The sequence below is a fragment of the Hippocampus guttulatus genome, chromosome 2, assembly GCF_054856545.1.
Source record: "Hippocampus guttulatus isolate MCC_2025c chromosome 2, RoL_Hgut_1.0, whole genome shotgun sequence".
In the NCBI taxonomy this organism is placed as follows: domain Eukaryota; kingdom Metazoa; phylum Chordata; class Actinopteri; order Syngnathiformes; family Syngnathidae; genus Hippocampus; species Hippocampus guttulatus.
In genome coordinates, this window is record NC_141262.1 from 27349681 (window position 1) to 27373615 (window position 23935).

The 23935-nt window shown below is 46.0% G+C and overlaps 3 protein-coding genes across 9 annotated transcripts; 1 reads left to right on the forward strand and 2 right to left on the reverse strand.

The window, feature by feature from the left end:
• Positions 1-652: 652 nt before the first annotated feature.
• On the reverse strand, positions 653-4102 carry LOC147209331 (E3 ubiquitin-protein ligase TRIM39-like). 7 transcript variants are annotated; one of them, XM_086105145.1, is made up of 8 exons: positions 3474-3746; positions 3069-3161; positions 2671-2902; positions 1789-2022; positions 1564-1699; positions 1433-1459; positions 1213-1358; positions 653-1141 (listed from the first exon to the last, which is right to left on the reverse strand). In XM_086105145.1, the coding sequence occupies exons 3-8, from the start codon at positions 2782-2784 to the stop codon at positions 719-721; spliced, it is 1080 nt and encodes a 359-aa protein (XP_085961271.1). In that variant the 5' UTR covers positions 2785-2902; positions 3069-3161; positions 3474-3746; the 3' UTR covers positions 653-718. The 7 variants fall into 7 exon arrangements, with proteins under 7 accessions (XP_085961271.1, XP_085961266.1, XP_085961270.1 ...); XM_086105140.1 differs by lacking the exons at positions 3069-3161; positions 3474-3746 and adding an exon at positions 3751-4102; XM_086105144.1 differs by lacking the exon at positions 3069-3161 and having other exon boundaries at positions 2671-3003.
• On the forward strand, positions 3798-15605 carry LOC147209332 (protein O-GlcNAcase). Its single transcript, XM_086105139.1, has 17 exons — positions 3798-3945; positions 5888-5939; positions 6943-7040; positions 7113-7243; positions 7322-7493; positions 7564-7662; positions 9420-9689; positions 9841-9927; positions 10011-10453; positions 10629-10803; positions 11518-11574; positions 11646-11731; positions 11813-11917; positions 12373-12464; positions 12538-12703; positions 13802-13961; positions 14021-15605. Exons 1-17 carry the CDS (start codon positions 3906-3908, stop codon positions 14155-14157), a joined length of 2370 nt encoding a protein of 789 aa, XP_085961265.1. The 5' UTR covers positions 3798-3905; the 3' UTR covers positions 14158-15605.
• Positions 15331-22572, reverse strand: LOC147209333 (urea transporter 1). Its single transcript, XM_086105148.1, has 8 exons — positions 22401-22572; positions 20996-21185; positions 19767-19895; positions 19352-19541; positions 18156-18303; positions 16562-16696; positions 16411-16460; positions 15331-15864 (listed from the first exon to the last, which is right to left on the reverse strand). The coding sequence occupies exons 1-8, from the start codon at positions 22525-22527 to the stop codon at positions 15682-15684; spliced, it is 1152 nt and encodes a 383-aa protein (XP_085961274.1). The 5' UTR covers positions 22528-22572; the 3' UTR covers positions 15331-15681.
• Between the last annotated feature and the right edge of the window lie 1363 nt (positions 22573-23935).

Here is a 23935-nt window from a genome sequence, read left to right on the forward strand (position 1 = left end):
ACATCGAGTAGAAGAAAATAAACCCCACTGTAAAATGGTTCAGAGGTCACTTATTGGAAATTAAAATGACTGCATTCCATATTGACACAGCATGTCATTAATTGCCATTGAAAGTTGATTATTTTTGTGTTTAATTAAAATAAGCAAACATCTGCTTTTACTTTGGAAAACAACAGCCAAACGAGTAACCGAATAAGTTCCAAAAGGTTTGGTGAGTAATGGAAAGAGGAAAAAATGTTTTGTGTTCTACATTAATGCAAAATTACATTTTCTCAGATTTTTTGATAAATCGATCGAATAATATGGAATATTTGAGAGTGAAAATAAAAAATCTAGCTGTTAAGCGGAGCGTGTGCACCGTGGCTCGGCGTTGGTGCGGCCGCTGTAGAGCGCCACGTTGTCTCGGCGCGGCAAACGCTTTTGACGACTGGCTCGGACATATTCCAGCCATTGGAGGTTTTAAAGTGGATATATTTTCGGGAATCAAACGAAAAGATGCTAGATGAGGTAGTGTTAAATTTTTTTCAGGTCATCGGGTCGTCGTTTCAGTGCCTTTAGCGTTCAACAGCAGAGCAAGCACCCTGATTTTTCACCTTTATTTTATGCACTTGTCAATATTTCCCACGGTTGTGAAGAACACTCTTCTCTGTGCTGTGTCAAACTCACACAACGTTTATTTCAAAGACCCATAAATATTTCAGTTTTTGCCCCCTGTCTGTTATATCGTGACGGTGTCAAAACTCATGCTTCCATCCGCGGGCCGGATGATGAGCGGCGAGCTGTTTCTTCCGTTGTCACTCACGTCCGGGTTGAAAAGCGGAAACACGGCTTCAGTGAAGTGAATGTGCGTAAAGGAGTAGATGTGCGACTTGGCCTCGGCGTCATAGAAGGACACCGTCCCGTCCGCCACATCCAAAAACAGCCCGATGACCTTCGGCCTCTGGGGGAGATACAAAAGCTGCGCTTGTGCCGCACAGGCCCGGTACTCAGCGGCGCATCTCAGACACACGGCCCAGTATCCGTTTTGCGGGCATAGCGTCACCAAGCCCTTCCTGTTGACCGACGCCTCAGCCACTCCCAGGTCCCACGACGTCTTGTCCCCAACCTCCACCTCCCAATAGTGCCTCCCGGTGGTGAAACCCTGCATAACAAGACAACCTGTCTCCCGCAGCTCCTTTCCACCCGTTCCTTCCGTTCCATCTCAAGAGTTACCTCGGTGGCCAGCACGCAGGGAACGGTGTCAAAGCGCTCGGGCAAGTCCGGCAGGTCCCGCTCGACGTCTCCGTCCTGCACCCGTCTCCCGTCCTCAGACAGATCGAGCCATGGGTTGGCTGTCCTGGGGTCCAGATAAACATCAGCTACAAAGGAGCACAAGAACCGATGTGATCATTCCTGGGACGTGAGCATGGTTTTCGTTGTAGCATCTGCTGACCTGCATACTGCAACATCACGTCATGCTCTGCAAGTTAAGAAAAATAGTTGAGAGTCAGCAAACCGTCGTGCGTGTAGAAGTTGCTTTGTAAAAAAAAAAAAAAAAAAAGAAATCCGTGCAATTCGCCTGACCTTGAATGGAAAGCGTTTTTAAAAAAGAGCAGAGTTGTTGATCAACATGGTCCAAAGCTCTCCTCACAATCCCCACACACGGGTCTGAGTGGATGACGTTGTCACAACAGGATGCTGAAGACAAGCCCGAAGACCTCTGACACACACAAGTTGTGACGTATGAAAAAAAAAAAAAAAAAAGAGACAAAAAGTAAACCGCTTCCAGCTGGGCTCGCTGCCGCCGACCTGCAGAAGAAGGAGGCGGTCGTCGGTGTTCAGGAGCTGCTCCATCTCCCTCCTTCTCCTCTCCAGCTCCTTGACCTCCAGCTCCAGCTGTGCCGTGAGCCTCTGGGCCGCTTGTTCCGTCGCGACCTGCCGCCTCTGGATGCTTTCCAGCAGCTCGGACCGACTTCTCTCCAGGGCCTCCGACAGAGCAGAGAATATCTGTGCGCTGCGGTCTAGTTCCAACTTGGCCTTTTCCTGGAGACGTCATTCAAAGTTGGAGTTGTGCTTACTGCTAATGCTCACATGTGATAGGAAAAATCACACCCATTCATTTTCTGTACTGCTTATACCGTCCATATAAAGCTTCAAACAACATGATACCGTAATAATATATACCGTATTTTCCACACTAAAAGGTGCACTGGATTATGAGGCTGCTGCTATATTTCCGTGTTCAACTGCGTTAACCCGATCGCCTTAAGTTTGAACTCTGCGTTGTAACCATGTCTCTAGCAAGGAGCCATTTTAGGGCTCGAAATATTACCGTAATGACCATACACAAGGCGCATCAGATTTTAAGGTGCGCTGTGAGCTTTTAAGAAAATGGAAGGACTTTAGGTGCGCCTTTTAGTGCGGAAATAGGATGTAATATATAAGAGGGTGTTTAATAGTCTGGACATTACAAGACATCTAGACATTATCTTTCTCCTCTGCAAGGATCTGCAACAAAGGCTGTTCACAAATCTCTTCTGGTGTATATTTTAAAGACATATTTTCACCTTACGCGGACTTTAAACTGTTAAAATGTGCCACTTCAGCATAGGAAGCCAATTACTACTTGCCGGTTAGCTGGGCTTTGGCGCTATCTAGTGGCATACTATATTGTGTCTTAGGCCAACTCACTTTGCTGAGTTCCACGCAATGTTTAATCTCCTCCACTTTCTGCCGTCTGTCCTGGATCATCTCCTGAACCTCCGAGTCCATCTGCTTCCTTCTGGCTCGGACGCGCTCGGACATTTCCCTGGCAAAAGAGTTCTCGCAGAGCTCCGGCCGGGTGGTGAAGAGCGTGTCGCATTTGGGGCAGCTGGAGGCGGCGCCGCGATCCCAGCGGGATGTGATGCAGCTGTGGCAGAAGCTGTGACCGCAGGGAATGGACACAGGCTCGGAGAACACATCCTGACAGATGCCGCACTGGAGCAGCGCCTCTGACAAGAGCGTGCTGGGGGAGGCCATGACCTTGACCGATATCAAAATACGGCAACAAATGAAATCACTTGGATGAAAAATCGCTTAAAATGTACCAAAAACACGAGTGGATCAGCAGTAAGATGTGAAATGAATAGTTGATTAACGACGAAACGGAACAGAGGTAATCCTTCCTAAAACAGGAACATCTGAAATACAAAAAATTAAATTAAATTAAAAAAAATAAACAAGCTATGTTGCCTTTTGGGGGGGGGGGGGTTAATTAAGCAGGATTACAAAAGAGCAGAGGAATCTAATTCATAGAAGCTCAAACTACATGCGTTCACCTTGCTGCAAAACACAACTTCCTTATCATTAACTAACATTCAAAGGTGTTCAAAGTCCAACATGCTGGCATGGACGTCGAATGTGAACGTTTACTTTCGCACATGTTGCATTACACGTATTTTGACTTACTTGAAGAGAGGGAAAATTTAAATGACGTTTGGCGTTGGTCCTACCTTGACGTCCGAACGGAAAATGCCTGCGTGGGGTAAGATACAAGCAAACACTTGGAGCAGTTGCAAAGTCCTGAACTTTGCTACTTTCCGTCAAGCCACGCCCACCGGAACGGAGAGTTTGCCTCAACAAGGGGAGAATTTATTTCTTCGACAATTTCTATTGTGACAGGTATTATTTCAACAACAGACGCGTTCAAATGTAAAAACGAGTCGCGTTGCCACGGAAAATGAGCGAGGCAACTGTGAGTAGTAGAAAGTACGAGCTTTTGCCACGCACCTGAATGCATCACCGAGATCCAGCGGTGAGCGCGTCGGCGGCGAGGAGAGGAGAGGATGAAGGAGGACGACGAAGAAGCAGCATGAAGCGCTCAAGCATGCGCTAGCCACCAAGACGACTCCCCTGGTTTCCTTGGACGCGGGAAGGGAGGCAGGATGGAGGAAAAGCAACACTTTCTTTGTGGCGTGGTGGAAGGTAAGCGCGATCGCCTTCAGCATCCTTCATTCACATCGTGCGATTGACTTCCTTCTTCCCCTTCCCCGCTGCTCCATTTCCATCCGTTTGACCTACATTTTTGCGTGTGGCTCATTGGACTCCGCATGCAGCCATGCACCAAGACATGCGGATGATCATACCACCTGTGATATGCGGATGCTCTCATGCAGTCTGCTCCCGTGGCTGCACTCTCAGACGAGGAAAAAAAAGGCACAGCGCGCCGTGGATGCGATAGAAAGAGGGAGAGTGATGTCGCAAATGCATTGAGGTGATAGTAACGACGATATTTAAAGATAAAGAGGCTTAGTATTGATGGCGAGGTGGGTTTCGATTTACCGTACGTAGTTGCAAGATGCCAGAAGAATAGAAACGCGGAGGCGCACAAATGCGCCTCCTAAATCAACGCAAACTGTACATGAGGCTTTTGCGTGCGGTAATTATTTCGCAACACTCTCCTTTGTGGGTGCCTGCACTGTAGGTAATTAGGTGTCTGCAAATGCACATTTCTCACACACACACACACACACACACACACACACACACACACACACACACACACACACACGCACACACGCACACACGCACACACCAGCAAGAAAGGAACTTCCAGACCAAAATATAATTTTAGCAGCGCGGTATTGTGTGTCCGATTGCCACTGGTCAACACTGCACGTTCGCTCGCATACATATTCAGACATCACAAAGGGAAGAGAGAAACATTGGAGTTGCTCCCATTTCTAAAAATAGCCGTCATGATGGAGAGTGTAGCCAGAGATGAATGATATCTGGTAAACATGGGACGAGAGGATGGATCAGCTCCTTGACTTTGACCACATTTATTGCAAAGCAAACACAAAAAGACAACTTCAATCATGTCGGAATGGACGACTACCAACACCAGCTATCACATCAGGCTGATACCGGTCATCATCATATCATTCAATGCCGCTATTAAAAAGAAAGAAAAGCGATCCAGTGCCAGCCCCACAACAAAACGCAGAAAACAGTGACTTTGTGAAAAGCTACATTTTATGCACAACGGTGACTCAATAATAATTTTTGCTTTAGTGATGCCTCAAACATCTGAACAGTCCCTTTCTCTTGTTAAATACCACCAACAACAATGAAAATATGCTTTTGATGGCAAAGTAATGAATTTCCAAACCCAATTCCAAAGAAGTTAGGACGTTGTGTTAAACATAAATAAAAACAGAAAACAATTATTTGTTCAACCTCTATTGAATTAAATACACTGCAAAGACAAGATATTTAATGTTCAAAATGATAAGACTTTCTTGTTTTTAGCAAATAATCATAAATTTAGCATTATATATTTTCATTTATGCCTCACACAATGTCCCAACTTCATTGGAATTGGGCTTGCCCAAATATTAACCACTGTATCAATTTTAAATTTGACCTACTTTACAAACTATTTGCACGTTATTTATTAGTAGTAATATTTAGTCGTGTGTGTGTGTGTGTGTGTGTGTGTGTGTGTGTGTGTGTGTGTGTGTGTGTGTGTGTGTACAATGATCAAATAAGACCTGGCAAAGACTTCTCTGACCATTCCCAAATAAAAAAAATTCACGTCAACAGCGCGCTTAGAGTTCAGGTATCGAGTGTTATGGAGGTTACCGATACCAGACAACGATACTAACGGCAAAAAAAAAAAAGGGACATTGAGTGAGTCCTCCTTGGCAGACGTTTGATACTGCACTGCAGCAATTCAATGGTGAATCATCATCTGTATCAGAAATAAAATTAAAGGACAATGTATTTACCAAAAGTACTCGAGGTACCACTACTAGTGAGTGAATGCTCATACTGGTGAATAGAGCTGCAAGAAGTGCTATTGAACATCACTAATATATATTGTAAGTACTCATAAATACATAAATATATGATCTTCCTTCTATAGGTTTCTATGGGAGGCCGTGGTCTATGGACCAAAGGAGAATTCTCTTCCAGTGGTAAGCATGCCACCGTGGTGTGTGGACACAAACTTTGGAAAGCCTTCCGTTCCGTAGCGGCAGCCGAGCGTGGAGCGTGGGCTCTGCGGTTATTTATAGATCCAATTCTTTAGGCTCAAATGGAGGCGGTAGTCAAGGTTGCGTAAGTTTGGCACAGTGTGGACAGAGCGGAGATGGTAGTTGGGCGCGCACAATACACAGCGTCTGTTCAGGAAGTGAGAGCCGCCAACAACACAAATAAACATGTTGATGTGTTTGTATGAGGTGTTTTCCATGGAACAGTACCTATCTATTATCTATTGACAATTCAGGAGCCCCAAGATCAATACAGCACCACTACTACCTGACACCGGTGTTATCGCAGAGTGTCAAGACCATCGCAATACAGTACTGCAAACGATACAGATCTTTGATTGGCTCACATTCAGTGGCAGAGCTACATGGTGGCCAGAGGGGGCCATCCCACACCTCGGCAAAATTTTGCAGACTTTAGACCTCCGTTTTGACGTGGATGCAGTTATCTTATAAGTCTTGATACACATTTCATTTCTCTTGACATAAATTGTATGCTCAAAGAAAACAGTTACAATCGATCAGAAGTCATATTCGTCAAATCGTGGTTTCATGAATGAAAATGAACACAGATACCAATCTTACCCGATGCATTCATATGACAAGCAGGAACACATCTCAGAAAAACATTTAGAATTGTGAAGGATCCAAGGACTTCGCGTCTGTGATTTGAATGAATTGGCCGTCGATATGCAAAATGTTGTCAGCCGTCAGTGACAATTGATCACTCGAATTGGCTGTCAGCTAGCCAATCATTGAACGCGATAGAAGTAGAATATGAAAACACTGTCGGTGGATGGTATGATAAACACTGACTTCTCAGTTACGGAGAGCATTCTGAACACACAAGCGTACAAGTCTATACCTGTGCACGTTCCACTCAATATTTTTGAGCCAGCTGGTCAAAATCCCCTCGCTTTTTCTGTACTAGGATGCAGGACTGGGGTTTGAACACTTACCTGTACGGCCCAAAAGATGACCTGAAGCACAGGCTGTTGTGGAGAGAAGTCTATTCACCCGAGGAGGAAGGTAAGGACCTCCTTTCCACGTGTGACAAGTCGAGCTGCTGCTTCTTCATGTTCCGACGCTATCCTCGCACAGGGCAATTGCGCACTCTCATCAAGGAGGCCCAATCCAGAGGCCTGCGGTTCGTTTACGCCCTCTCCCCCGGGCAGGACATCGTCTTCTCCTCCCCCTGTGACCTGACTCTCCTGAAACGCAAGCTGAGACAAGTAGGGAACACTTGAGATTTGACAACGCTTCACACGCAACTTGACCGCGTCAACTTGTGGCGTCGCGGATGCGTGCAGGTGTCCGACCTCGGCTGCCAGGCGTTTGCCATCCTCTTTGACGACATCGATCACTCCTTGTGTCAGGCCGACAGCGAGGCCTTCTCTTCATTCGCACACGCTCAGGTCACCGTAACCAATGAGATGTATCGCTTCTTGGGGGAGCCGCCCGACTTCCTGTTCTGCCCCACGGGTACACACGGTGCACAACTCGGTCAAAGCTTGACTCGTGGAGCGAAATTAACTTACTCTCATCCTTGCAGAGTACTGCGGTTCTCTGTGTTCCCCCAGCGTGCAGAAGTCTCCTTACCTGCAGACTGTTGGCGAAGACTTGCTTCCCGACATCACAGTTATATGGACAGGTGAGGCGCAGATTTTCTTTGGGGGGGGACTTTTTAAAATATCTACAGGGTGGTTCAAAAGCAACAGATGTCAGTTTCGACGAATTTGAACAGTGTCATAATAATAATAATAATAATAATAATAATAATGCATTTTATTTAAAAGCGCCTTTCATGCCACCCAAGGACACTGTACAGACAATAAGAAAATACAATGTAAAAATTAGTAAACGAGATATTATATAAAAACAGGTCATAAAATCATAAAATCATAAAAACATAGGAATTGGGAGAGCTATGTGTTGTAGGCAATCCTGAACAGGTGTGTTTTTAGACGGGACTTGAAAGTGGAAAGAGGTGTGCAGTTTTGGAGGTCCAGAGGTAGGTTGTTCCTGAGCTTTGGAGCAGCGTGACTGAAGGCTCTGGCTCCCATGGTGCTCAGTCGGGCAGGGGGCACTGACAGGCAGAGGGAGGACGAGGATCTGAGGGAGCGAGAGGGGATATGCACCTGGAGAAGGTCGGATAGGTAAGGAGGGGCCAGGTTGTGGATGGCCATATATGTATATAGAAGCAGTTTGTAATTGACATATGTACGGTACATTGATAATGTACATATTGAGCCAATCCGTAAAGGTTTATGTCTTCATGGTGTTGAAAGTGTTCCTAATTGTCAGGCTACGTTTAACTCTTTCATTCCACAAGAATTACTTGTACGTCTTTTTAAAATTAAGCCCCGCCTACCAAGGACGTACTTGTACGTCTAAGTCTTTTTATTTTGCATCATAGAGAGGAGGAGGGTCTGATGCAATCTGTCAATGAGAATAAGCCGTTTGCATTGTAAATCATGTAAAAAAGCGACCAGTAGGTGGCAGTGGTGCCTCACGTGCTCGAAATGCATGCTTTTACAAAAATCTCTTTTTCTTCGTTTTTTGCCCAGGAATCGCCAATTCCATGAAACTTAGCCATTTTGTAATGCCGATTACTGAAGAATGGAAAAAGATAGAAACATTTTTTTTTCTGCTGAAAGAAGAGAGTCCAAACTTTATTTTGGTAGGCTCCATGTATATATAGCATTAGAAACAAATATTCTGTGGGCCTTGCAAGGTCAGTCCAAATCCAGTAAAACCTGGGATTGAGGGGGTTGCTCCAGTGAAAATGGCTCAGATTGAATGAGTTGGGTCCTTGTGTGGAATGGGGTCATGAATGATACTGTCTTTGGAGTCTGTGTTTCTTCATTCGTTAGTTTGACACAGTTCTTGGCAGTAAACTGATTATGTACCGTAGTGTAATTCCTGGTACATTTTTTAAAACGCGAGATGGTTTAAAACATTCAGCGGGAGTTCATTCCAAAGAAAGACCAGCAACGGAAAAAGCTCGATCCCCTCTGAGCTTCCGCTTAGTTCTCGATACCTCGAATAGTGTCTGATCCGCAGATCTGAGGCACCGGGCAGGTATTGTGGTTAAGATTTGAAAAATAATAGAATATTAAAAAGAATGTGTAGGGAGCCACTGAAGGAGTAGGAGTTATATGCTCCCTCTTACGAGTACCGGCCAAGAGGCGAGCAGCAGCATTTTGGACCAACTGGAAGTGCTTAGTGGAGCATAAAGTGCATTGCAGTCATCCAGGTGAGATGTGACGAAGGCATGAATGACTGTTCCAAAGTGCTTTTGAGAAAAGAAAGGCTTTACCTAGTTTAGCCGGCTGCCTAAGATGAAAGAAGCCAGATTTAACCCCGGTACCAATTTGCCGCTTCAATTTAACATCACGTGGTTTCCAGGGAACAAGGTCATCTCAAGGAAACTATCCGTGGACCGCCTGGCCGAGGTGGAGTCGGTACTGCAGCGCCCGCCGCTCATCTGGGACAACCTGCACGCCAACGACTACGACTCCCGCAGGCTCTTCCTGGGTCCTTTCAAGGGCCGCGAGCCCTGGCTGAGGGGCCACCTCAGGGGCCTCCTCCTCAATCCCAACTGCGAGTTTGAGGCCAACTACATCCCGCTGCACACGCTGGCAAGCTGGTACAGAGCTGGAAGCCAGGAGAGAAAAGGTGACCTTGCACGGATACAAGGCAAAAATAGGACATCACGTCGTATATATTTCCCAACTACTTAGCTGCACCATCTGGCAGTGTGTGTGCTTCAAAAAAGTGAGGGACAATTCCGCAAAGAAAGTATAATAATGCTGTTTTTGTCCTTTAGACGAGGAGACGGATTATTGTCCTGACAGAGCTTTGTCCGCCGCATTGCACGACTGGATGGAAGAACTCAACCAACCTCTACAAGCGGGTGAATATTCTCCTGTACTCTGATCGAGCAAAACAATTCAAATCAAAATAAGGAAACATTCCTACACGTGGATTTGTTCCCAGGACGGCAAAGCGCACGAGCAGATCAGCGCTGTTCCCGATCCAAAACACCAGACAGATCTGACTGCACCTCCACCTTTCGAGGGACCTCTGTGGTGGCGAAACTCCCTGTCTTCCCCCTAAACTCAAGCTCCCCCCCTCCCTCACCTACCAAGGGCAAAGGGGAGAGTGAGGTCCGTGAGGGCGAGAAACGGCAGCCCGGTCAGGTTCCGGCATCCAGATCCGCAGTTCCTGCCGGGGGAGGCCGTGGACGTAAGGCCCAGGGTCGAGGCCTCTCTGGTGGGAAGGGCCTCCTGAGTGAGGCCCAGGTGCGGCTGCTGGTGGGGCTCCATTATCTGCCTCACGAGCACGGCCCGTCGGCCCAGAAACTTATCCAGGATCTGACCTGGCTCAAAAGCAACTGCCACCTGGTCAGCGCCAACAGCAAGAAGAGCACACCGCACAAGGTCCGAAAAAAACCTTCTACAGTTGGGGATGCCAAACTTTTTTCCGGGGTCAGAAAAAATAGAAACGCTGTCAGGACCACTGAGAAAATCTCGATGTGTGCCATAGTTTGGACACCCCCGATCTCCGGTCTTCTGGTTTGGATCAAGTCTGTGATCGTGGCTTGTTTGTCCACAGGTGGATGAATGGCGGGACCGGGCTTCTGGGTTCCTGTCGCTGTGCGAAGACATCGCACAGTTGCACTGTAGCGTCGTGGGCGGAGCCAACCGTGCTGTGCTGTATGACCTTTACCCTTACGTGTGGGACCTGAGGAACATCGCACTTGTGGCCAAGGCTTTTGTGTGCTGGCTGGGTAAGGAACGTGCAGTGGTGCCTTGATATACAAGTTTCATTCCTTCCTTCTAACTCAAAAGTCAAATTTCCTGATTGAAATGAATGGAAATGCAATTAATCTTTTCTAACCTCCCTTAAAGAAACGAGAAAATGGCACTCATACTTAATTTAAAAAATACAGTAATTACACAATTAAAAAGATTTTGAATAACCAAACAGTTTTTTCCACTTTTAGCTTCAGTTCAATACACATTGTGCGACTCCTACGGGTGTGCCTAATATTAGCAGTTCTTGGCAGAGGACAAAGAAAATCTGCATATTGTTATATTGTCTGTCTACATGTGCGCGAACATTTGTACCATTGTTGTGACACCAATGCTGGTTGAAGCCTGCCTATGGCGGTTCTCAGTGTTAATGTTCAGCGACTGTACTGAAAGGCAAAATAATGTAGTTGCTTTAAAATACACAACCTGTAAATTATCTTGTTTTACGTTTAGTTTGGCAGTAAACTTTCAAAAGACTCACAAGTCGGGTCACTTGTACGTCGAGACACCTTATACAGTGTTGTTGTTTTTTGTTTTTTAATGTCTTTCTAGTTGACTCATTTTTACCTAATGTGGGTGGGTCTGGAACGTATCCCTGGGGTTCACCGTGATGACAATAAATGGTAATTATAGTCATAAAAGTTGCTGCTCTCACACTCACACACACACACCGCTTGTCTGTCACTCAGATGGTCGTGTCTTGAATGACAGCGCCACCTTGGCCTCCTGGAGGAATTGCTTCCACTGTGAGTAATCGAGTCTTTCGATTATTATGATTCCCGTTGTCGGAGCAAAAAGTTCTCTCGATTTGAGATAGTGTGCGGGAAGACCACAGGAACGGAGCTGCTGGGGGAGGAATCGGAGCCATGGGCGCTCAAAGGCGGCATATCCGGGGAAGTGCAGGTTGGTCCTCCCCTTCCTCACGTGAAACGGCTCAATTTGGTCGCTCGGCTGACGTGCTGCGCGTCTCGTGCATGAGCGCAGATGCTTCTCCCGATAGGCGGCAGCGGCGAACTCTTCACTCACCCTCCGCCTCTCTTCCCCACCTCGCGACTCTACAACATCAGGCCCTACCGCAGTAAGGACAAGGTAGGGAGCTAATGCTGCTGGTTATGGTGAGACCACTCGGGCGCGATGATGTCTTCGCTGCAGGATTTTAATAGGCAGTGCAGTGTGCGGATTAATTAAAACAATTCCTCAGTTTCTGGTTTTATTTCTTGCATAACGCACGACTCGAATTCCTTTGAAAAAGGGTTTGGGGAAGTATTCAAGGTATTTTGTCTGGCTGGCAGACTGACGTGGACAGTCGGTGTCATATTCTACCATTATAATCAATGACTGTAATAAACAGACAGTAGTAAATCAACTTTTGTGTGTGTGTGTGTGTGTGTGTGTGTATTAAATTAGTGATTTTGGATGAGCTAATGTGAACCGATTAAATCGGTTGGCTGATTCATCGGTCGGGCCCTCGTTTTGACATCCTGGGTTTCCTTCCTCTCAGGGCAATTCCCACTCATTGTTTACAACGGTTGGGTCTTTTTCAGGTGGAGTTGTACCGCATGGTACGTCAGCTCCACCTGAGGTCTCAGTGTGGCCAAGATTCTGGTGCGTCTCATCCGGATGTCGTAGGAGACAGGTGTGTGTCAAAAGGACCGGATCTCATGCAATGGCCTGCACAGACACAAATAAGAGTCGTTCTGCTTGCTCAGGTGTCTGGGACCATGCCTGGCCTTGTGCCCCGAGTATAGCTTCATCTTGGAGGACGAGCTGGGCGTGTGCGGCTGTATTTTGGGCATCCTGGACGTGTGCTCTTTTGCCAAGAGGTGTCAGGCCAGCTGGTTGCCCGCCATGAGGGACAAGTACCTCCCCAAAGGGGTACGTACACGCCAAAATAGAACACAAGTAGGTGAACCATGGGCGGAACACTGAGCCAAAGGGTGACACACAGTTGATGACAACAACGGAGGACTTGGCTTCATCCTGTGCATCACAGCCCACGCTCACCATTCTTTACGTCCTCCACACTGCAAATATTGCTCTAGGGCTTCCTTTTTGAACTGTAGATTGAGATTCGATCCGGTGTCAATAAAATACCAGCATTGGGAATACAATGCTAGCATTAGCACTGTAAACAAACGACGTTAGCTGCAGTTGCTACATTATCGTTTTGAAGTTTTATATTTTGCAATGTACAATCAATTATAAATCATCCTTTGCATCAAAGCACACGCCCATCATCTCGTACTGCAAATATGGCTCTCGAGGAGCCTTTTTGAACTGTAGATTGAGATTCTATCCAGTATCAATGAAATAGCGGTGCTAGCATAGCATTAGCACTGTAAACAAACCGACGTCAGCCGCATTTGCTACATGGGTAGCATGATGTAGTCGTAATGGCGTGTTACAGCAGCGCTGTTATCGGTTTGAAGAGTTCTATTTTGGAAGGTACAATCAATTCCAAATGAGAAAGAGGTGATATACATTCCCGCTGAATGTTGCTAATTCTGCGTCACTTCTAGAGTACCGGCTCATCAGTGACACATGACGGTGGTGGTTGTGTCATGGCATGGGCATGCGTGGCTATCAATGGCACTGGTTCGCTTGTATTTCCTGCAAATGGGATTGCTAACAAAGCGGGATGAATTCTGAAGTGTTTGGGGTAATATCATCTGCTCATCGTTACCCAAATGCTTGAGAACTGATTGGACGGCGCTCCACAGTGCAAATGGACAATGACCCGAAGCATACTGCAAAAGCTCCCGAGGAGTTTTGTTTTTTGCTTTTTAAAGCAAGGAAGTGTAGCAAAACCTGAAGATAGATAGTATAACTGCAGTCACAGACAGTCCTAATGCTCAATTAAAAATGATCACGGAATATATGATTCTGATTGAATCAAGAAAAGTATTTGGTGGTTGTGTTTTACAGAATAAACGGTCAGTCTAGTGAACATATGTCCTCTTTTTTTCCTCTCAGGATCTAATCAAGCTGATGGAGGAGGACCAGGGAGAGTATCCCGACTCGCTCCTCTATCACTTCCCCTCCCAGTTGCGTCTTGACACTCTGCCCGAGCTGGTGGACGTCAGCGTCAGCCGCACCCTGCTCATCACCCTATTGGTGGCCCTCAAGGCCAACGGTGAGGACGGACCTCCCCCTTTGTCGAATCCTCCCACTAACTTGGGTGCATTTGCGCAGGTTCTCAGGGTGTGTTCTGCGAGGTTCAACCGACGGACCGGCAGAGGCTGGAGTTCTTGACGAAACTGGGCTTCCTGGAGATACTCAGAGGGGAAGCCAGGAGCAGAGAGGGGGTAGTGATGGCCAGGTTGCTTTGAGGACATTGTCACTGACGTGCACATGCCAAAAAAAGTCACCTTCAAACACACTCACACGCACAGCGACATGTAATGTTTGCACGAATGCAGTGGATACACCGAGGCGCTGCATAAACATAACACGTTTGAAAAGTATCCATTTGGCATTGACACTAGTGTACTTTTTCCTCCTTCCTGGTGGATTTACAAAATCAAACACTACTGAATGTTTTTATCTTTAGATGTCCTCTCAAGGGAGACAATAAGGTGGGAGAAGTGTCTTCAAACCAATCTGGATTGAAACTTGCTTTAATAACCCCCCCCCCCCCCCAAAAAAAGGTGGGAGAAGCGTGTTCAGATGATTCTGGATTGAAAATTGCTTTGATGACACCCCAACCGTGAAATGGTACCTGCATCCAAAATAGGACGGGGTCTGGAGAATTTTACACGTGCTTAGTTTAGATGGGTGTTTACATGCATGAAACGTTTGTGGCTATTCATGGGAAGAAAAAAAAAACTGACGTAGATTTAGGAGAAAACACCAAATGCATGTGCATACAAACGACATCAGAAACACTCAGATGCTCATCCTGTGTGTGTGTGTGTGTGTGTGTGTATGTCTTTCTGTGTGCTTTTGTGGATTCACTCTTGACATTCCATCACAGGCCTTTCTCATGAGATAACGAGAAGTAGGAGATAGTCAAATGAGCCAAAACACGCGACGAGAAGCACAACAGCATTCACACGTCACCCTTCAAGTGAAAGTACGCACTGAGAATGTTCCTTCATTGAAAAGGCAAAACGTTTGTGCAAGTATTTTGTATTTCGACTTTGTTGGTGGTTTTTTTTGTTGTTTTTTTTCTACAATTCACTCTCGACCAATCAATCGATTACAGACTGAAAAGCACTTTTGTATGTTTCTTATGAGCAAACCCGTCACCGAAAGGAATCAAGTCTCGCATCTGAAAGCATGTCGATTCGCGACATCAAATCGAAAGCACTGTGGCAGACGTATGCATACGGCAGTCGTCGAAGCAATTACAAATGAGCAATGCGCTTAAGGCAGGGGTGTCAAACTCATTATAGTTTCCCTTGGAGGAACGTTATGACTGAAACTGAATAAACAAGTCAAGAATAACGGTTTATTGAGCGATTGTGTAACTTACTGTGATGAGGGGTTTGGTAACAAGAAAATGCTTACAATATCCCTTTTATTTATGATGAATTTGAAATTTCGGTACAGATTTTAGCGAGCATCATGAAAGTTGACATGTTTGATTTGCTTCCGTGGGCCACATAAAAAATGCTGTGGGCCAGATCAGGCCCCCGGGTCTTGAGTTTGACACCTCTGGTTTAAGGGGAATCATGCTGTGAAAGATTTTGAAAATCACCCACAAGGGCAACATTGTGAGAAAAGAACATGCAGTTATTCCTTCACTTGTGCACGGTAATAAAAGTTGCCTCCAGTTGTCACTTGTGAGTTGTCTTCAACCGCGTAACTGCGGTTGATCCTCTGGACCAGATTCATGGCGAGAATGTCTGGAGCTACACGTCAGTGCTGTCTCTTTCCTCAGTGTTGCCAGCTTCCCAGCGGACGCGGGAGCGCAGGTTCCGCTCGGGGGCCTTGACCCGAGCCAGGGGGATTCGGTATGCCGACAAAGCGCCCGTCAGCAGCAGCAGCAGCGTAACGCTCAGTGTGGCTGCCCAACTGCACGCCGGCGTGCCCATCTGAAGAGCATTTTTGCATTTTGAGTTTTTTTTCTAGTGTACGTAAAAGGTTTTAGGAAAGAGGGCTTTTTTAGTGTGAGTGAGACTTTTGTGTTTGTTTTGATTAGTCTGAGAATTTTTGGTATGACTTGGGAGTTTTTTTAGTTTAAAACATTTTTTTTGCAGTGTGAGTTCTTTTTTGGGTGCGCATGAGAGTTTTATTGGTGACATTTTTTTTGGTGGGTATGATTTTTTTGAGTGGCAACTTTTTGCGCGTGTATGAATGTATTTTTGATTCGAGAGGTTTTTGTGAGTATCAATTTATTTTGGGGGTGGGAGGGGTTTGAGGTTTGTGTGTGTGTGTGTGTGTGTGCGTGTGTGTGCGTGTGTGAGAGAGAGAGAGAATTTTTAGGGTGATTTGGTTCTTAGTATGTTGGAGTGAGATTTTTTTGTGTGAGTTTGTTTTGATTAATGTGCTTTTTTTTTTTTTTTTTTGATGAATGAGATTTTTGTTTTGAAAGAGATGAAGACACAAAATGAACTTGGCATGCAGTGACGGCTACTTACAGCTCCCAGCAGATTGCTCAAAGCAATGTCGACGAAAGCAGAGAGGAACGCTGAGGAGGACACATCGCTCATGAAGGCCTCGGCAGAACCTTTTTTTTTGCCACCTCTGGGAAGTTCGAGTCCTCGGTGGCGTCAATGTGTTGTGTCTTACCGCTAGCGATGGCCAACAGGTGGGTCCTCCAGTTGAAGGTGAAGAAAAGTCCTCCCACAGCCATGCACCCCAGAGCGCCATTAAAGCCGGACAGACCCGTATAGAGGCACTCGTGGCGCACTGCCATGGACAACCCTGCATCAACACGCATACTCATGGTCACAACTCACTGGAACGCACGCAGATCAATTGACAGTACTAACACGAGCCACATGGTGACACCATTTCACACACTACAACAGGATTTCCCCCCACTCATCTATGATACCGAAATGATTTTAGATCAGGGGTCTCAAACTCAGTTCCTGGAGGGCCGCCGTCCTGCATGTTCTCCAAGTCTCCCTGTTGCAACACACCTGATTCAAATGAACAGGTTCAATGTCAGGCTTGCGCAGAGCTTGCTGATGATCTGATCATTTGAATCAGGTGTGTTGCAACAGGGAGACTTGGAAAAAATGCAGGACAGCGGCGCTCCAAAACCTGAGTTTGACATCCCTGTTTTAGATACTCATTGGAATTTTACTTCATAATTTAAAAAAATCATTGCTGAGTTAAAGCATTTCAGTTGTGTGAATGAGAGCATCTTAGTCGTGTATAATAATTGAAAAAAAAATCATTCGTGAGACTGTGCATATGACGGAGGAATAAAGCAGCAGTGTGTGAGAGCTTTTCAGGACAATAAGAGAGCATTTCAGTAGCATGTACCGAAAAACAAAATCTGTATTTGTGAGACATTTGAATCATGTGTATGAGAGGATTCCTCAATGCACTTCAGCAAGAAAAATAATCAGTAACATGAATGAGAGCATTTTCATAATTTGTAGGACAGCATATGAGAGCGTTTCAGCAGTGTATTGGAGCAAAAACAAAACAGTGGGATGTATGAGAGCATTTTAGTACTGTGCATTATTTTTTTTTCACACTCATGAAATGTCCTTTTTCCATTCATGCTCCCACACACACCCTACAGTTTTTTTTCTCACTGATCTACACCACGAGAATGCTCTCATATGCACCACTGGCATATTTTCGAAGATAATAGAAACAGATTCCAGAATGGTGTGCAAACGAATTTCAGCAGTGGTAAAAGAGCACTTGAGTAGCGAGCATGTGAGTTCCACAGTTGTGTGTACGAGAGGTAATCCTGAATGACGTCTCTAATGGCCCCTCAGCTCGAAGTCGACGCTCTGACATGTGTCCACAGGAGACAAAATCCACAGGGGGGTGCTATGTTGACACAGGTGCACCAGAGCGAGGCAATCCACTCTTTTTCACTAACGCAACCGCCAGCAATTAATTGAGTGTTCGGATAAAAAGTTGTTTTGTGTTATTAAACATAATAATAGGTGTGGGTATTATTTATGTATTTATTTCTCCATTTGGAGTTGCCATCCTCACTTTCTACTGTATGATTGGTAACTTTTGAGTGTGCACGTATGGCTTGGTGAGTGACGTGGGCGTCATCCGAGCAGGCAAATAAACCCGCAATGAAAACCCCACTTTAAGGAAATCCGAGCTCAGGATGCCAAATATACACGCCATGTCCATTCCCGCGTAGTTATCATTGATTCTTCTTTTGGCGGTTGAAACTCACCAGCCAGTGTTCCAATTGCAGAGCCCAGCAGCGCATGGATGGCCTGCAGTGGGGAATAAAGGCAGAGTCCGGCCAGGATGAGCAGCGAGGGACCCAGGGAGCCACAGGCGAAGATCTGACCCACTCCGAGGGGGATACCTTGTAACACCTGTTCGCCAGAGAACATCATCGGGATGTCACATGTTTAGAGTGCCTCGTTGTAGATTGAGAGTGCACCAAGTCAGCGTGTGGACTGGGGCTTCGGTCTGGAGTGGCCATTTTAGAGCGCCTCATAGTTATGTGTAAGTACAAGAATGATGAGGTCACATTTTTCCAGGCGTAGTATTGGTATTTTTTTTTCCCATTATCACTGTTAAGTAGGGCGTGGTGGGCATTTTGAATACCCTTTTTGTACGGGCTACTTGGCTTTATTTTTAATCAATCAAATTTGTTGACTGTCAATTATATACAATATCACATTTTGATGAATTGCAACCACTGGAAACGTGCGGCCCTAGCCCGACTCTGCTCCATACACTTTAGATTTCATATGCCGCTGTTGAGTTGCCATCTTGGGCAGAGTGCAAGATGAAGACATGAAATATAAATAGGACCCACGTCATCATCATCTCTGGTGGCCGAGGACTACCGGGAAATGGAAGTGAGAGATGGAAAGCGGAGAGAGAGTCAGAGCGGGAGGAAAAAAGACGATTATTTCATGTAGGGGAACCCGTAACAGAAAAACGCTTTGAAACTGCAAAAGGAGGACTGGAGCGCGAGGGAGCGATAAGACAGAAGGTGGTGATAAAGTGATGGAGAGGACAGATTTGAGAAGGGAAATTCAGATGCTTTGAATTCCTCAGAAGGGAAATGAGGAACTATAGGAAGGATGTGAAGAAACAGACGTGAATGCTAAATAGATGCTAAAAAGGAAGCAGAGAGGGGAGAAACATATGCTATTTTAGGATACCAATGTGTGACATTTTTATCCGATCATATCTCAACCCTGTTTGTTACTACTCTTTGTCAAATAGTAATGCCGGCTTATGTACCGCAAGATAGAACTACAAAAGCAATGTGACTTTTTACTTCAATCAGCACCATTTAAAATGTCTTCACATAGGCCTGGCTAGCTCGCCAATCATGTTTGGATTTCCCCTTCCCTGATGAGCTGGTCTGAGCAACCCAACTTGGAGGTTAAACACTGGAAATGATACCTCGGTTGCACTGAGCGCCGTGGCGTTGGGCGGCGCGGCGCTCGGCGGTATGGCGAGATGGTGCGGGAAGTAGGGGTTATCTCGGCCGGTGCATAGGAAGTAGAGGACGATGACCATGTTAAAGGGGAAGACCGCAACTGGCAGGTCCCAGCGGTCCAGTACTTGCGAGAGACCACTGAAGAAGAAGACACTAGGGGGGGGGTAAAACAAATCAAGTGATATGATTATGACCGGTGAATCGGTCTGCCGCTATCAGATCTTTTGATACAATTTTTTGAAACAACATCGAAATGACATAATGACATTCAAACAATGTTTCAAACTTGGGTCAGTGTTTCAAATTCCAGTTTTAAATTGTGTTTAGGGTTTCAAGTCAGGTCTTAAAAAATAATATTGACATGTGCGTATGTCTTGCCTTGTGGCCGAGCCCAAACAAACGGGCAGCAGCAGCCACCAGTACCAGTCTCCGGCGCTGTTGAACGCGCCCATTAGCAGGGAAACCAACATTCCATTGAAGCCATGGAGTCCTCCCCGCACTTCTGCACTGCGGACACACAGTTGATGACCAAAACTGTCAACAAATCAAGGCTTACTTCAGAATATCCCAGAAGTGGGTGTTCTGACTTAATATGGAATCAGATGTTTTTTTTTAACTCATTTAATGCCAAAATGTAAAATTCTGTTTGCAAAAAAACAATCGCTTGGTGCCAAAATGTAAAATTACGTTTTTTGGTGTTTTTTTTTTTAAATGATAAAGGGCTTTGTGCAGCTCATCAATAAGTAAATTTGGGAAAGATTACAGTCTGATAAATCACCACTAAATGGCATGAATGGCTTTGAGCAGATCTTGGTCCACACACCTTGTGAGCACGTGTGTATTCAGTATGGCAATCGGTGTGCGAAAGAACATGGATGAACTTCAACATTCATGAAAGGTTCGTGCCAAGTTGATGCATAGTTCTTGCATCAGTGCAGTGTTTCTCCTACAATAAATTGTTATTTTGCAATCAAAGTATCACAAATAGAAAAAAATAGCATCAAAGTGAAAGTTCTGCTTGAAATCGCCTTCAAAATTGAGTCCAAATGGTCAAAAATGGCTGGCGCCGGCTCTCCCAATTAGAGAAAAACAGCTGGCGTTAAATGAGTTAAGGATCTGAGTGTGTGCCGCGTAAATGTGAATCTGTGGTGCAGATAATTGGCTCCATCTTACTGCTCCTTCCACACAGTCTTAATATACTGAGGCACCAGAACAATCTGTCACCAACATTTAGTACCGTATTTTCATGACCATAAGACGCACATTAAAGTCTCCAATTTTCTCCAAAAGAGACGCAGTATCTAATAACGCGGGTCGTCCTCTATACGCACCGAGTTCCAAAATCTGTGAATGCTGTTTTGTGACTTCAATGATGGCCCCACTTGACAGACCGATGTTGTTCCGAAGCATTGCTTATATCAAGAAAAGGCGGAGGTCACTGAAGGCAGCATGCGGACGTTAAAGTGGGAAGGGTGGTCATGAAAGAAAACGTGTGTTGGGCAAGGTGAGCATTTCTTCTCGACTTGTACCTACAGTATGTAACTTACTCCCACTACTGGAATATCCTTGAAAAAAAGCTTGTGTGTGTCAGCGGTTGTGGCTTCAACCTGTCTTGTCCCAAGATGACCGCGGTGAGCGTGGAGGTCAGCAGGCCCACCGTTCCCAGCAGGCCTTGCCAGGGGGAGGCCCAGTAGAGTGCAAGCAGCATGACGGCACCACTCAGTGGGTTGTTGGCTAGAATCACCCGCGTCACCCCTCGGAGGGCCCACACGGCCAGCTGCAGCACAAACCACTTGTCTGGGAAGACGTGTGGACAATTACAAAAAGCTGCAATGGAAATTTGCTGCAATTTGTGCTCAATTCATTTTGGTGAGCTACAACATAACTGCAATATGTGTTACGTCTCTGAATCTGTTGTTGTCAGTAGAAGAGAAACTGGAACGTGAAATCTAATTTCCATCATTCATCCATTTTCTGATCTGCTTTATCCTTACAAGAATCGCGGGAGGTGCTGGAGCCTACCCCAGCTGTCTTCGGGTAGTAGGCAGGGGACACCCTGAACCGGTTGCCAGCCAATCGCAGGGCACACACAGACGAACAACCATCCACACTCACACTCACACCAAGGGACAATTTCCAGTGTTCAATCAGACTGACATGCATGTTTTTGGAATGTGGGAGGAAACCGGAGTACCCAGAGAAAACCCACACAGGCCCGGGGAGAACATGCAAACTCCCCACAGGAAGGCCGGAGCTGGAATCGAACGTGGTACCTTTGCACTATGAGGTCGACGCGCTAACAACTCGATCACCGGCCCGCCCTTGAAATCTTACATTTTTTTCTAAATACATGATACAAGTTTGAAGATAATTGATGAAAACATGTGCAAAGGCTGAAAAATCACGTGAAACGAGTTTTCCTGATTTTTGGGGGTGTGGCTAAAACAGCGCTGCGTGACAAGGGCTGCCCGTCGATGACCAAGAATCAAGTGGAACTATTCCGATTGTGAAACGTCGCCGCTAAATTTTGATTCTTAGTTAGCCGCACGGAAGAAGCAACAAGGACCGATAGACCGTGCCTCCCTGACTGCTCCACTTTCCGTCCGGGTCCGCAACCACTTCAAAAGATGCCTACACCTACGCATGACACAGTGCCCGTAAATACATCCTTTCTGTGAATAGTTTGATAGAGCGCATCGTTGTCTACCTGAGTGTGTGCATGTCACGCAGCGAATGGCAGAATAGCAAGGAGAGGATTTTTTTTTTCTGGGGCTTTGGGCTTGCAATGGACACTTTAGAGCACCTCATTGTTGCGGTGAGAGAACAGCTCTCTTTTTTCATGATTTTTTTTCACTCATTCAATGTTTCTAACGTTCTATTTCGAGCAATTTTTTCCTTTTTCACTTCACACAAGCTCACACTCGGGTCAAGCACAAAAGTACAGTCACCAAGTATTTGCGCCGTGGATGCTTCCACTCACTCCAATACCGACAAGTTGTTGAGATTCCTTACCTTGCATGTACTTGTCCAAGTCCACCATGTCCCCAGTCAGCGCCATCAGACTGTTGATAACACGTTGAGCGTTGCTTGCTCGTTTCCTTCCAGTGTCCTGGACATCTGCTTTCCTGTCTGTCCACATGATGGGAGCTCCAGCGAAAAGTTGGAAGTGTTTTCCTCTGCGCCTCAACTCTTTCAGCCTCCAACAACCCCCCCCCCCCCCCCACCCCCTCCACTCCATCCCCACTCCCATTGCTGCCGAGCTGATGACTTATAAACCGGTAGACCGGGTAACGCATTGACTCCGCTTTGGATCAGCCAGAGAGGACTAAAGTTCAAACCCGTGAGGGAGGAGGATAAGGCCGTGTATGTCTCAATCACCTCGTCACCTATTGCTTATTTAGGCTACTCATCCACCTTTTTAGGGCAGCATCTGGATCAATGTTTGTCTCCTTGCTTCATTTGCAAAGCCATTAGCGTGCTATCTTTATTCAAAAGGTATAATATGTAAACCGACATGCTTCTGCTGCGCCTGAGGACACCGACTCGTTTGGTTTTGATTCCAAGGCAATGAACGTCTGACACCACATCCCCGTCCACATCTTGTCTTTTCTTCGGAAAGCTTTTTCGATGAAAAACATACATGAGCTGGCTGCGAAGCCAACCGCCCGGTCTAGCGTTGATTCACAGCAACATCAGAATCTCTGAAGTCGCCGGAGGCTGCAGAATGTTAAAATAAGCAAATGCCTTTGGAATTTTAAACAAGCGAGCATCCAGATCACATCATGTTGTTTGCTGGAGTGCACATAGGAAGCAAATCTCCAACACACAAACGCGCAATGTCCACCAACCCGCAAATTGTTAGCAGTAGCAGCACAAATGCTGTGCTGACAGAAAGTGGCGGGGCCTGCCATTTAAAAAAAAACTTCCACAGAGGACCGAATTGGTTAAGATGGAGAAGAGAGGGCGGGGTTTGGGCTGCGTTGACCAGTCGGGTCGGGCCACACCAAAGCTGAAAGGAAACAAAAAGAAAAACACGCTGGAATGTGCTGTTGCCGCTTAGTTAATAATTTATATTTCTAGGCGCAACTGGGACTGAGTCATGATTGATTTTTTTTTTCTGATGGATTAAAATATGCTGACGCACTCAGTGATGACAATGACAACAAGCGAGCTCAGTCTAGAACGGGGATTTGTGCGTGCGTGTATGTGTGTGCTATATTCAAGGGCGCACATGTGCAGGGGTCAGGAAAAGCAAGTGAGAACAAATCAATAACAGAGGAGGTGATGAATCGAGTGGAACTGACTTGATTTAAAGGCCAAGAGTGAGGAAGAGTATAGGAAGTGACATGACATGATGCACAGGAGTCGAAAAAAAAAAAAAACACGGGAGAGCCATTATGCCCCGCCCCCTGCTTTGTGAGTGGTCCAAGTCATCTTGGATCGCTTTCTTTGCTGGAACGAAGACTTGCCCACTGCGCCGGATAAATTCAGCAACGACTGAACAGTGTAGAGAACCAGAGCAGCTTCCTCCTTCCTCGTCCTCCGTT